The 14,933-nt window shown below is 40.3% G+C and overlaps 1 protein-coding gene across 1 annotated transcript; it reads right to left on the bottom strand.

Annotated features, from left to right (window-relative positions):
- Positions 1–1,881: 1,881 nt before the first annotated feature.
- On the bottom strand, positions 1,882–13,583 carry LOC110039873 (peptide-N(4)-(N-acetyl-beta-glucosaminyl)asparagine amidase-like). The gene is made up of 14 exons (XM_089296574.1): positions 13,275–13,583; positions 11,698–11,794; positions 11,035–11,181; positions 10,525–10,767; positions 9,845–10,081; positions 9,226–9,442; positions 8,833–9,021; positions 8,008–8,249; positions 7,041–7,151; positions 6,000–6,176; positions 5,415–5,464; positions 4,779–4,914; positions 3,927–4,110; positions 1,882–3,291 (listed from the first exon to the last, which is right to left on the bottom strand). Exons 1-14 carry the CDS (start codon positions 13,385–13,387, stop codon positions 3,098–3,100), a joined length of 2,337 nt encoding a protein of 778 aa, XP_089152700.1. The 5' UTR covers positions 13,388–13,583; the 3' UTR covers positions 1,882–3,097.
- Between the last annotated feature and the right edge of the window lie 1,350 nt (positions 13,584–14,933).

Here is a 14,933-nt window from a genome sequence, read left to right as displayed (position 1 = left end):
CGTGACGGTGTTTGGATATCTGATTGTTTCAGCAGATCTTTCTACAAGTTTAGTTTTCTGTTTATCCTTAGTTTTAGTTCCGATGGAGAAGTTATATCAAACACTCAAGACTCTGTTTGAGCACCTTTTCAAACACCTCAAAAATTGTCAAAAATACTTTGCTACTAGCGTCGTATTTCAACTGTCTTCTCTGTGGTGATGGCTCCTCTCCAGATTGCTGCTTGATAATTTGCTCTTGTAATGCGACGTCATAGAGATGACTAACATGGCTGCAAAGCCTCTGGCTAGACTTTCCCGCCTCTGGCACAGTAGACTTCATAGCGCAGCGCATCCATACGCTGGCACCCCTTCTCGTACAGCAGTCACATAAGTGCTTCCTCCAGTATCTCTCTGGATACTGTTCACTCCTTCCCAATTCTCCCCTTAGCTCGGACCTACCTTTCACTGTATTGGAGAATTAGAAGCTGAACTGCTCACTAGAAAGTATCACAGCCTGTGATCCTGTGTACGCCAATTAGGACTTTCATGAAGTAGAGCTTGTCAATGCCTTGGTCAAGTTACTTCTCCAAGCTGTTAATAACTAAAGAAATTTTATCATTCTGGTCTTTCCACCTCATCCATTCTTCATGTAGCACATTCCAAGGTTTTGGCTTTGACCAAGCAGTAGGACAAAGATATCAATGTCGGGGTGGATGACGCACCTGCCTTCCACGAACCGAGCATGGAGAACAAGCCTCTTCATGATTCCACCCCATTTCAGGAACTGGTTCGCATGTGGCTGCGTCTTAGTCTCTAGCACTGATCTTCGGTTGTCACGTACATGGTCCGGTCCCCGAGCCTGTCTCAGAATGCTTCTTTCTTCCACTGTGACACGAGGGAATTGGCAATGTCAGGCTTGTTTGCAGTAACACTGAAAATTCTTGTTCCCTGACTTCGCAGTATAGGCAGGGAGTATGTTCTTGTACTGTTCAACATCAGAGGTAGACACTCTTTAAAATCTTTCGACATTCTTTATTGATACCTCTCGATACATGTCGAACACTTCTCCACGTGCCTGTTGTCGGTGCTCATTACCAACTCAAACACTTTCTTAGCGACCGCATGAGACATACCTCCAGAGGGTGGGATATTCAACTTCTGCAAGACCACCATTCCAGGTACACTGAAAATACTGGTTGCGTTCTCTGGGTATTTCTCGCTGACTGCGACACTCTAGCTGTTGGTAGAGTTTTGCTTCTGTTGGCAGGCTTTGTGCAGTTGTTTTTCGCGGGAGTCCACAAGGATCGGCAAGAGACCGACAAGTGCCATCAGAGCAAATACATCTCCATCCATACGAAGAGGAAGTACTACATCCTAGTTGCGAACCTTACGCACAGCGTACAGGTCCTTAAAAGACTTCAGCTTGGTTTTCTTCAATGGATTTAAGTGATCTGAGCTGGGATTAGATGAGCAACGATGGGACGCTAGTTCATCGCAGGGTTTTCCCCCCCTTCCTCAGCATTAACTTCGCCGGTACCATTTATACACCTGGGTGAGAGGCTCTCTGAGGGTACTGTGTATTGCCCAAGAACACAAGATGATGTCTCCGGCTGGGGTTCAAACCTGGACCGCTCGATCCGGAGTCGAGCTCACTAACTATGGGGCCACCGTGCCGCACCCAAAAGTTTTCTCATACGAGCTCATCTATTTTCGCCATGACCGCTACTACGCAAGATGATCATCTCACAGCTGGAGCTTAGGCTTGACGCCTCTTCTCCGAAGAGGTAAACCGAACTCGTGAGAGGCGATCTTCTCGCGTGCTCGTGAGCTCACCCACGAGAGAAACCTAAGAAACAACTCGAGGTCTCTGTTCAACAAAACAAGAATGACAATACTCAGATAAATAAGCACGAGTTAAAATCATTTTTAATGATTTCTCTTGCTCTTCAAATATGTCTTGGTATTTTACTACTACAGTACTATTTAACATAATTCAATACTACTCGAACTTTTCCAATAGATACTACTTTAAGAAAAAACTAAATTTGCACTGAAGCCAAACTGGTCCACCTCGTCCGAGTTGTAGCTTACCCCGATTTCCAAGAAAAATTTCATTAAGTTCTATTTGTAATGTTTCTAAAATTCAGATACATAGCCTATTAAATTTTTAAACAATTTTCGCGCTAAATTACTACTGGGTATTTTTTACTGCAGTCTAAACTTTGACCTTCAAAAGGGAAGTCAGTGTTTCGCTGAAAAAAATTCGTCTCCATAAAGTTAACGGACCCGTGTTTAATTTGAAAACCCTTTAAAAATTAAGGCAGTTTGATTATTCATTTGTCAGTTCATTTGTTCGCTTCTTAGGAGTTGAACCTAGTTCAAAGTATTTGTTTTGAAAATCACCTAAACTTGTTACACGTACTTTCTATTAGCTCTCAAAGTCAGTATTTAAATCTTTGTTCCTTCGTTCAAGCCCTACATTTTCACTAATCTGCCCTCGTTTACACCTGCTAGATACAGTAAGGATAAGATAGAATAACTCTCTGCTGGTAACAAGGGTAGAGTCAATGATTCATAACAGTTAAAGTTCTAAGAAAAAAAGTCTACAGAAAGAAAGATCTATCTAAGATTTTAACTCATATGTATTTGTGAACCTTTAGTTCGGATAACGTACAGTACAACCCTGGTTTAACGAACTCGTTTGGGTTCGGAAGATTCAGGTCGTTTAATCTGACGTTTGTTATAAAATGAAAATGGTTCAGTCGATGTCTTTACAAATGGTTAGTTTAGCAACGTTTGTTCGCTTTATCCGAAACCTCGTTATATCCGCAGATTAGTTCCCTATATTCGTTATATCGGGGGCTCCCTGGATCCAGAGGTCTGTTATCTCCGCAGTTTCCCTCTATCCGAAGATTGCTAACATCCGAAGGTTTATACCATGTGGAGGTTCCCTATATCCGGAAGATTCGTTAGATCAGGAGTTCCCTGTATAGGAGATGCGTATATCCCGATGCTCGCTAAATCCGGGGCTTCAATATTCAGAGTTTTGTTACATCCGGGATAAGGAGTTCGTTTAACTAGGGTTGCACTGTAGCATTGTGCCTGTTCTTTAAAAACTCTAGAGGTGGGTGTCGCGCGTGGGTTCTCGAAACAAGACTAATATATCGAGTGGATATTCACTCTCGCTGCCAAACGTCTGGCGGAAGATCTGCGCGTGTTGCCAGGCAACGTCTCCTTTCCCGCCACTGAGTGTAGCTGTAAGTTTGAGAGTCTTGGAGCCACTGAGAGCAGACGTAATAGTTGATTCTTGCCCTGTTGGAAAGAGTGATTCAAGCTTGTCAGTGGAAAAATATGGTTGCCACAGACATCACTTACCAAAATTATCTGACTTTTCCCTAATAAAAATACAATTTCACTGACAAAATGAATACAAAATGTCAGATCTAGTAGCGGCTTCTGGCGTGAACTTTCCACTCGTTCAATAAGATTGACAATGTGAAGGGTGAATTGATCAACATGACACGAGCGTGGGATAAAGAAAAAATTTGAGTCCCCGACAGGAATCGAACTCATGACCTCCCGAACACCGGGCGCGCGCTCTATCCACTGAGCTACGAGAACTCATGGAGAGCAAGGTCATTTAACTGAGTTCAATAAATAGTGTGGAGTTCTACAGGACTTTCAGGATTTTTCCGTCAGCATGTTTCATTTCTCGCTTGCAAAAAGCTCATCAAGCACGCTTTCTTTAACAGTAATGTCAAGCTCGGTTTAATTGTCTTGCCATTACAAGGTGCGTCGATCGATAGACTACTTCTCCCATTGACATTTATGAGAATTTGGCGCTTCATCAAGACAGCAACTCTTAGTCGATCATTTCTTTATTCTCATCACTTGTCTGCTTGAGGATGTACTGATATTCAAGGAGAAATGACATTTTGATCACTTACCACCTGAGAGCGTCTCACTTTGACTCTCTTCATCTCCAGTTAGTTTCCAGTCCACCCGTCCGGTCTGATAGGTGGTGCTTCTTGCCACTATAGTAACGCTGTCAATCACTAGATCGCAAGAATTCAAATCTATCTGCCACGTAATTGAACCAGTCGAAGCAGTTTCCGTCCTCGCCAAGTAGACCTAGAAAAAAAGAAACATTTAACGAGAATAAGTGCAAAACAGAAAGACTTTACATCCAAAGTATTCACACGAATCGTAAGCGTGATTACTCTTACTGTCAAACAGATCCCACGGAAAGACCCAATAAGACATCAACATGTCGCCAGAAGCTGCAAGTAGCCTTGTAGGAAGACAGATAAGCAAAAAGACAGACAGACAGACAGCGGACAGACCGTCAGACAGACAGACAGACAGGCAGAAAGGCTACTTTCTATACCAAATCGTCCCTTTTTAATACTCTTCGGCGGCATATCAGGCGAGTTTGCTCGAGCTATTAGTCGAGCCAAAATACCCGTAGCCTGCGTAGCAGGCGTATAAAGGGGAGGGGGGATGGGGGAAAAGGAAGAGAATTCGGGGAAAAAAAAACGGAGGGTGGGGGGGGAGGGGGAAATGTCCTCGAAATCTCTTCTCCTCCTCCACCCCATCCCCTTTATACGCCTGCTACGCAGGCTAAAATACCCATGGTGAGACCAAAGGTGCCTGATATAATGCTGAAGTCCCTATTTTCGTACCGCTCTCCAACTAACCTCAAGACTGGAACAGGCTAAATTCTACTAAAGAGCTCTAAAGAGCTCCTGATTGGCTAATTGCAAATTTGAGTGAAGTAATACTTTTAAAGGAGCACTCACCATTTTCCAGTCCCTCTCAACTTTACGGACAATAGAGCTGTACCCAGCCACTCTGGATTGCCAGCCAGATAAATCTAGTTTTCTATCGTAGCCTCTAAGATACTTGTTTATGACACAGTTGAAGCAAATTCGTAATCTGAAAGGCAATTTAAGCACACGGGGTCAGCAAGTCCTTAACCTTTAAACAAACTATAATCGTTTATAATGTGAAAACGTACACAGAATCGGCGTTTAAAAGAATTGTTATTTCACTCACAGTTTTAGGTAAAGTCCTTAAGAATTTCGGGTTTTTTCCCCCTTTTTTGAGCTGTCAGCATCACATAAAGAACAGCAATTTAGAGGCGAGATAATAAAACTTGTTGAAAGGAAGTTCAATGTATATCTGAACATAGAAATATTTTGTCTTTGGCACGTGTTATGTTTTCCTCATTGATATTTCTTAATAAGTCAAGTTTCTTTTGAGGCTCTCAGGGTTGTTACTATCTGACAGTGAGGGTCGCTAACTTCACGATTTGCTATCAACTGTTAAAGTTTCATGTATTCTCAAGGGTGGAGCTACTTTGGAGGGGTCGTGCGGGACTTTAAGGCATCTGCAGTTTCTCTAATCTATGACGACGAAACCTTACATATTCTCACCTCTTCTCTTTAATTTCTTCGTCGGTTGGTTTATAAATATAAGGTTCGTGCTACAATGAAGAAAAGGATAACAAACAACAAATGAGCACAGATTTTCACGATTTTATTTCTCCGTTTTCTCCTTAGTTTTAGTCCCATTGTATCAAACACTAGGGCAGTGTTTGATCACATTTCCAGACACCTCGAAGTTCGTCAAAAATACTCCGCTGCGCATCGTATTTTCAACTCTCCTCTCGGTGTTTGGAAATGCACTGAAAGACGGTCTTTCGTGTTTGATATTGAGTGTCGTAAAACGAACACCAAAGTAATCACTCTGACCAATCACAAAGGTCAAAGAAAATCCTGTGAACCACTGAAAACTCGAAGTAATTACTTCATCGTGGCTGACGCGAAACGCGGGAAAACGTGTGCGAGCGAGTCACGATTGTTTTGGTTTTACTTCTGATTGGATGAAAAAGTGGCGCGAGTTTTCTAAGCCAATCCTGTAGCGTAGTTGATGAAAACCAATTACTTTTCGACACTCAAATGAAAACCGCTCCACTGAGCAAAACCAAATCTAGGAACCTTTGTGCATTCGTCCCTCACCTGCCATTCATTTTCTTGTTTCGTTTCGCCTCGCAGAAGTCTCCAGGCTAAAGAACCTGACGTTCTTCCTTGAAGTTCGTCATTACGCACAGACTTAATGGTGAAGAACTCAACCAGTTCCTTGACTTGCCGATCTAGCAATATTTTTCGCCTTTCTTCACTCAAGTTTTTTTGACGCTAAAAAAAAGTAACAAATATCAAAAAAACTATACAAAATGCTAGAAAGAAGAACCCTTTTGGCTAGCTCCTTCCCGAAAATTAACGAAACAAAACATTATGAAAATAACAAGCTTGGACCAAAAATTAAACAAATTCTACAAGCTTGCATGAATATATCGAATCGCGGCATCCATCTTTCAGCCCATCATTTTCGTTATATTTGTTTAATTCAGATATCTTCATTGCAAGCTTGCTACATTCTGTTGTGTTTTCTATCTTCGTTACTTCTGCCACTTTCTGTATTGTTAACTATGCTATTTTTGGTAGCGTCCTAGCTCTGTGACTGACACTACGCTCTTTTTGTTACAAGAATACTGTTTTTCCTGCCAAGGCTAAATATTCTTATTTTTCTGCCGATTTTCTGCTGAAAACATTGTTATGAATATTCTTAGATTAAAGCGTATGACAATTCTGTTTAGTGTCAAAGTAATTTTCGAACCAGACTGAAGGCCTGCACATAACCTCTTGTAGAAATAGTATTAGCATCAAACATACAGCTAGTGCTGTTTTTTGTTGAATTATGGCTAGTTTTGCCGTCACAAGAAAGGAAGAATTTTATAACGTTTAGTTGAAAAACATGTAATTGTAATGTATTTACAGATTTTCAACACACAAAATCATATTCTTTTCAAATTCTCAGCCTCAGGTTTATTCTTAAAATACTCTTAAAATTTTGCAAACTTCAGTCTCGACACTGTTATAAAATAACTTCTTATAGAAAAAAGAGTGTATAACCGAGGACCTTCCATGAGAGACCGTGAAAATGGATGGCCCATAACGAAAGGTTCAACAGAATTCCCGTCTTTAGTTCGGATATCTTACCTCTTCGGTCATTTTGTTAAGTATTTCTAGTAACCACTCTTCAGAGACCAAATTTCGTGCCTGTCTGACTTCTTCATGCTTAGCAGAGTAACGCCACGTCACATCCAACACCTAACCACACAAAACAAACAAGCGAATAGCAAAAAATAAAACTGGAGTGATGAAAAAAAGTCCTATATGCGAAAGACTGAACGCAATCCTCTTGAGACACTGTTTGACACTGTTTTGATCCCAGATACACACACAAAGCGAATTCGGAATCAATCCGTTCCACTTTTATTTCAAAAATCCTACAACAGAGCAAAAATATGTATTTCAATCCAAAACACTTTGATCCCAGATACACACGAAACACGAATTTGGAAATCAATACCTTCTACTTTCATTTCAAAAATCATAAAAATATTATTCATATTGAAAATCTTAAACATATACTACAAATCCAGAATATTTACTCACCCGCTACCTTAAATACTTTAATAAATTACAAAATAAGTTCGGACGATTTTAATTTCCGTCCAAAATTTTAAGTGTCGAAAATATCTACAGTACAGTATAAAATTTTTAAGTAGCTCTAAAACTCCTTGTTTCCTTTATGGAGCGAACTCTAGTTGAGATGCTGCTTGAGATACGTAACGGCTTGATAGAATTTGTGTTATTTCTCGTCCGTGTATTCAGTAAAACCTTTCAGGTGCAGTAAAACTATTATTTTCACAGATGTTGTTTCCGGCAGTCTACTTCGTGTTTTGTTGGCGCAGATTTACCTTAGGTACGTTTCAACAGTGTCCGAAAATTGAACGTCCGATATAAAACGTCCGAAATTTTTTGCAAGTTATGTATACCACGAGGACTACATGTTAAAAAAAAATCAAAATTTTCTGTGAGCCTTTTCCACAGTCTTGCTTATTGTTTAACGAATCAACTGGCCCTCGTGTTTGAAATCAGCACCTGGAACCGATCCACTGACCTGTTCAAAAGAGAAAGCTATGATGTAATTCAGCTTCTTCCCCCAGCCAGCTTCGTAAAGCAGTGGTTTATCACACGTGTTCTCACATGAGTCGCAGTGAAGCCATCTCTGCTGGGATTCAGAGTAGACTTCAGTCCACACATGATCTGTCCAATCCAGCACATGCCGCGCCTCAAATCCAGCAGCTCGGCAGCATAACGTAAAACAGTTGGCCCACTCACCGCACCTTCCACTGCGAGTTTCTGTAAAAGAAAAGATAACAGCACCATATAACGCAACTCGAAGAGTAAGGAAAAAATTGCTCCCTGGGTAAAAAAGTGTAGTGTTCTAAGCCTAGTCGTTTCTACGCCATAAAACCATCGCTTCCATGCCGTCTCTGTGGGAAACTCTTGGCTTCAAGCCGTGCTTTCCACGGTTCTCTTGTCCTGAAATTCTCCTTGTATTTATGACAGAAAGTATAACACATAGCGTTTTTTGATATTTGTAAAGTAAACTTGTAAGTACTTATGCTTGGTCTAAGGTAGGGGTTGATCACGTTCAGTTTCCACCTACAGTAAGAACTACACTATGTATGTAAAGATACTGCATTTGAACTGCGGAGAAAGATGCAAAGACAAAAATAATCATCGCAGTCGCATACATAACTTAGGCAGTTGTGAAAATAAAGCCTGAAAAAAATTCAGGCGACTGGAATGGGATTCGAACCCATGACCTCTCAGCAAAAGCTGAGCTCAGAATGAGACAAATGTTTGCAACAAACAGAGTCTCTAGCTTAGAATTCCTTCAAAGGCTGTTGAATAAAACTTCTTCACATTCATGTCTTACCCAAGAGTTTTGCAGGGTGATTGTATCTTGGAAATCTTGTGATCTTTCCACAGTATTGACATTTATAACTTTCCACATTTCCAGCTCCCCAAATCATCTCCTCAGGTGTCGGCGGGACAACGCCCACTGGGAATGTCAGCGAACCACAGGATGGACAAGTGGGTTTGTCCACCCACTTGAAGAAAGAGCCTTAAATGAGTTCACCAAAAAAAAGTTAAAAAATGATACATTTACCATATCCTCTTTTCCTTTCCACTCTACTTTTGTAGCTAAGTAAGCCATCACTCCCAAATCTATTTTTGAAAATTATGTTTACTGTTTGACTATATTCTTGTTGAAAACAGTTGATGTCAAACAAATCAAATCAAATTTATTCAAGATTTTTGACATTACCTTTAAACCAACTAAGAAGTTCTAAAACAAGACAATCTCTTTCATCCACTCCAGCCTCCCCTCCCTGCTTTGTTTTTTGACTGGCTTCCTTAGCTTTTTTCTCCAGCTCGGCGAGGGGAATGATGTTGCGTGCTCTCCATTGTAAGTCTGGATCTTCGTAAAGGAGGACATGTTGTAACGAACTTCGAAGTCTCAGAAGAAAATCTCTCTCTTTTTCCTTAAACAGAGAGTAAAAAAGGCCATTAAAAATTTCACTACCACCCTGGACAGCAGGGTTTCATTAACGCCCAGCCACTGGGTAAATTGACCAGCCATGGGGATAATTTGACCAGCTAGTGGAAAGTTTTTCTTCCAAAGAAGTTCAGATCAAATACTTTTGCCCACCTGTGAAAACCAGTTGTCCTCCTACTGAAAACGTTAATGAAAGTGCTGCTGATGGGACACAAAAAGGAAAAATCCCTGACTCTTTGTTGACTTTTAGAATTTCTCTGGGAAGGTATTGCAGCTTGTAGCACCCTCCCCCTACCTTCTCCTCAACAAGAACCTCAGGGAGATATTCTCCTGGTTTGACTTTTTTACTGTCAATAGAAACATCACACACTGCAGAAATCCTCCTTACCGATGAAGTTGAAGCTGGATTGGGAATAATGGAAGGTTGTGAGCATCCTGCGAATTGGTCCTGAGGTTCATGGTTATTCTGTGAGGCAGTCGGAGTTGGTGTAGGACCTGATGCGGGTGCCACTCCAGGTCCTGCTGCAGCAGAACTGCGGTGGCTTCGCTCATCATTTATCGTGTCCTGAAGAATCAGCATGTTCTCTAAAGATTCTCCTGGAGGGCAAACCAGTTGATCACCTCTCTGTAAAGCATGAAATATCGCATTAAAATATCATTGGATTTTTAAGGTAATAATCACAAACTGAGTTTATCATGTTCATTTTAAGAGTTAAGTTTCCTTAATAGCCTTGCAGGACTAGGTTTGAGGAGTAAAATCTTAAAATGTTAGTAAAATACTAAGTAAAGCTTAAAACAGTTAAGGAATGTTGGATGAGTAAACACTATGTATCAATAAATTATACTTTATCTAGTCTAGCAAAACCACTTAAAGACACATTCTACACTAGAAAGTTTAATACATATAGTATTATTTAGACAGTTGAAAAAAAAAGAAGACAACAAATTGCTTTCTCTCGGAGTAAGCTTATAATAAATGACTATGAGGCACCAATATAAGGAAATGAAGAATCAGCATTAAAAAAAATATTAGCATATCATGTTACTATTTCAATACTGTACACCTACCTCTTGGAATCCCATCGTAAAGAGACATTCAACAGCTCCATTCACTGGTAAAAGGCGTGACTGGAAGATCTTGTTGCCAACTCTTATTGTTCGGTACTTGGGGTTGTCAGGATTGTTAATGATGTTAGATGCAAACTTGAGGAGAAGCTGCGAAGCATCCATGAACATTTCTGGGGGATTGTCTAATAGCTGTTCAAAACAGTCCCAGCTGCGACCCGTGGCAACTCTCTTGGGATCATAAGTCTAGAAGTAAAACAAGAGAAGAACCAAAGTTAATGGTTGGCTCTCAGTGTTTTGTCAAGTTTCCTCAACAGATCGTCGAGATCCATTTGTACTCTTAGGTAGCGAGACGCACAGTCACAAATGACAGCACGAACACAACACAATGACCCAGCCAGCATTCAAACCTGAACCACCCAATTTTGAGTCCATCATGTTACCCATTACACCTCTGCACACTACACTACTACACCTTCCCATGAGAAGGTCTTATAAAAAAAGTGAATTTACCACGGTGTCCACAGCTCCTCCAATCCACTGATTGATCCTATCTTCCAAGCCAGTAGGATTCGCTCCTTGCATTTCATCCACTTTCTTTCTGTTCTTGAAGAAGAAAAATGTTGGCATGGCTCTGATCCCTTGCGTTGCTGCTGTCCTCTAAATAAAGAAGAAAACCCATTTCTTTAGAAAGATATTAAATCTTGGAATGATAGCAACCAGTTTTAGGGCTAGTGGGTAATTCAAAAGCCTGGAGGAACACGACCAATGTGGCTGGGTAAGATATCAGTCCAGTACTATATGTGGTTTGAGTTTGTTACTGGTTCTTGCTTTGCTTTGAGGGTTTTTCTTTGGTTACTCCAGTTTTCTTCCTCCCACCCACCCACCACAAAAAAAACCAACACCTCCAAATATCAATTCATCCAGGATAGGTAAAAGTTAAGTCTGCAAATGAGCTGAGGCACATCAGGCCGGAGCTTATCCCAGTTTCTGTAGTATGAAGCGACTAGGAGTAATTTTCACTCCCCCCTGGATGGGATGCTAGTCCATCCCAGGTTTACCCCCATCACTGAATTTGTTGGCACCCATTTCTACACCTGGGTGGAGAGAAGCACTGTGAGAGTAATGAAAATGTTGTTTTTGAAAACAATATCTACAGCAGTCATATTTGTTTACCTTGCACTGATCAACATCAACTTTCAGAAAGATTGCTGCTGAATATTTGATGCTATAATCTGCGAATATTGGACCCATCATGCGGCATGGACCACACCTTAAGAAATAAGAAAAGATTGCAATCAGTGTTACTTAAACCCAGAATATATGCACCTCAGGGGTGTCTCCAATCTAGAAGATGTGGCACATCTGGGTTACGTCACAGACAATTAATCCTACACTACATAGGGGTTTCATTAACATTTTCAGCAAGAGGGCAACTTGGTTTCACAGGTGGGCAAAACCTTTTGAACTGAACATTGTTTTTAGAAAAATTTTCCTTTACATGGTCAAACTCAGCAGGCAAAATCCTGCTCACAGCTGGTCGATTTGCCTGGTGCCCGGCCCAAACCCCTGCAGTAAGTCAAATGAAATGCTATGAAGAGGGATACAACAATTTTATACTAAGTGTCTTTTTTGATGAATCTAATATATCAGTTAATGGTAGCTCCTCTGTGTGGCCATCTTAATCACCTCTCAAAAGCAACAACAACAAGGACACTATGATGATCTGACCTTTTCTAGAAAGTAGACAAAAACTTATTCTCTGATTTTCTGATACTTGATTGCCAAACAAAGTAACTATACATTATTATGTAACTTATATCATAAATGCAGTGTCCCCAATAATGACAAAATAAAAAAATAAAAAAATAAAAAATGTTTAAAAATTTAATACAAAACTAAAAAAAAATAAACTAATTCCCTTTCAGATAACTCTAAAAGTCCAAAATATAGCAAGAAAACATTATTCATGCTTCTCCCCTGTATAACATAACCAAAACTTTGACAACACTTACTAAAACCACACTTTCAAAACAACAAGAATCTTGGTCAATTTTTCTTAAAATTTCCACACAAATACAGTTTAATTTACTTAATAAACCCTCAAATTTAAGTCAAAAAAGTAGTCTTTAATCAAAATCAAATCAGGCAAGTCATTCTAAAACTGCTGAGGGGGTGGGGGGGGGGGTAATTAATTAAATTATTAAGAACAATTGAAAAGTTGACATCATGCTGTTAATAATCGTAATGTTATGTAATGGTCAAAATATAATGTACACTGAAGACTGGTGTAAAATGGGGAGTAGGTTTAAAACGAAGACTGCAGACTAGAGATGGGGTGGAGGGGGGGGGGGGGGGGGGGAAATGCAGTCTGAAAACAAAACTTTCGAAACGTGTTATTCAAGGTTGGTTTTCAAAGTACCTCATTGTTTATTTTCAACCTACCGCTAAATACTCACCAGTTATGTAAGCTTTAATTGTCTCAACTAAAATTAATTTTTAATATTATTCAAAAACTAGGATTTTTCGATTTTCCTCTCAAAAAGCTGACAGGAAATTGACGAAATACTAAGCTTGAGATTTCTATTTATTACGAACGGATAGCTTTGAGAGTTCGTAAGTAAACAGCGTCTTAAATTGCTTTCGTGACCAAACCTAAAGTTACAAAACACGCCACTTAGACTCAAAATAACACGATCAGTTTTCGTCCAATACAGTTAATGTTAACAACATTTATAAAACCAAAATCTCACCAAGAGGCGGTAAAATCTACCACAACCAATCTATTCCCAGCTTGATCGATTTGCTGTTGAAACTGGCTGTCGTCCTCGATAACTATCACATTTCCGTTAGTAGAGGAAGCCATATTTCTTTGATCTCGGTTTTACGAATATCCTGTCACTTTGATGAATTACAACTGACTCTTACTAAGAAAACAAAAACCAAAGGATGCGTTGAGGAAGACAGCTAATTTCCCAAGTCCAACACAGATTACAACTCGTAAAGCAGCGAACAAAAGCAGATTTTCCTCCTTATACAAAAAAGAGCCAGCGGCTTCCAAATGAGTCAGCAGCAGATTTAGGTTATTACTTCATGTTGGCAACATAAACAGTAAACAAATAACTCGGTTGTGCCGAGTCACTGGTAAACGATGGCCGGATCGATAGTGGAAACCAGAAGTTCATGATAATAGAAATCTCCATAAACCATATGCAGATATGTCTTTCTAACTATATTATTTGCGTCACGTAAATTTCCTTTATAATTCCGCAAAGAGTGCTAAAAATAGAACTCGGGTTGTCAGTCTTTCAATAGCAGCATGGTTGCTTCGAACCTGATCAGCCTTTCTACAGGCTAAAAGACCAAGAAAACTCATTGAAAACATGGGCTGAAAGGTGACAAGCAAAACACTTACAAAGTCTAGTACTCGGGTGAGGAGGTACTCTCTTTTTGTAATGGCACGGAATGGTGGGAGGCCGTGCCATGATGTACAAACAAAAAATAAAATTGAAATACGAAACAAAAATTTATTTGAGTGAAAGTACCAACCCGGGTAAGCTTTCAGGCCGGTGTTCACTTGAAAGAATTGACGAATTTCAACCTTTCTAGCCAGGTCAATCCGAGTCAGATCTCGACATAACCTGGCAAGGGGGATTAACTTATTGAAAGAAGCGCTTTTCCTGATATTGCCTTGGTAAGAGTTTTAGTCTGGCTACGGTCCTGACAAACCACCCAAAACTAGAAAACGAAGCATCCAAACTTTCTTAAAAGGAAGCTTCCAAAATTCCAAACATGGCATCCGAAACTCGAAAACAAAACATCCGGGACAAAACACCTGAAACAGAAAACGAAACCGAAGAACTCAAACCCGAAAACGCAACACTCAAAGCTTCGCGACGGCGCCTTCAAGATGCCTCGTAAATTGCGAAAGCATGTCAGTATTTGTTTTATATGGTGTGTGTTTTCGCTTGGGTTTGCGCTTTACTTCAGTCTGTAGAGATTGCATCAGTTTACGCGCAGTACCAGTTCCGTATTTTTGTTGTTGTTGTTGTTGTTGTTGTTTTTGTTTACTCGTATGACCACGCCTTACTCACATTCCGAGCTACCGTATGGCCAGCGGAAATTGAAACTCTTCCGATGCCTAAAGTGGCAATGGCTCCAAGAGGACACAATTAGAAAATATAAAATCGGACCCCTTGAATTGAACAATTTCTGGTCACTTGTCCGATAAGAAGCTTGCCGACGGTTAGGCTTTGGCGCATGCCCAAGACCCAGTCTATTTTCGCAAACCAACCACTGCATCATCGAGGGGGACAAGAGAAAACAACATGAAGGTCTGAAAGGCCGGAAAGGCTGCTATTTTGTGCCGCTTTTGGCTTACTTGGCCTTTGACTGGTGCTAACGTTTTGTAG

Source organism: Orbicella faveolata, unplaced genomic scaffold (genome assembly GCF_042242905.1).
Source record: "Orbicella faveolata isolate gen_17 unplaced genomic scaffold, um_ofav_v1 contig_27, whole genome shotgun sequence".
In the NCBI taxonomy this organism is placed as follows: domain Eukaryota; kingdom Metazoa; phylum Cnidaria; class Anthozoa; order Scleractinia; family Merulinidae; genus Orbicella; species Orbicella faveolata.
Note: the sequence above shows the minus strand (reverse complement) of the source record. Positions and strands in the feature narration are given on the sequence as shown.

Bases quoted from the DNA above. Each gene is read 5' to 3' on its own strand.
- LOC110039873 (XM_089296574.1), bottom strand. From the start codon at position 13,387: ATGGCTTCCTCTACTAACGGAAATGTGATAGTTATCGAGGACGACAGC. The intron at 7,152-8,007 runs GTCAGTGGATCG...TTGTGTGGTTAG, and splicing joins TAGCTTTCTCTTTTGAACAG to GTGTTGGATGTGACGTGGCG. The intron at 4,915-5,414 runs GTGAGAATATGT...ATTGCCTTTCAG, and splicing joins GAAGAAATTAAAGAGAAGAG to ATTACGAATTTGCTTCAACT.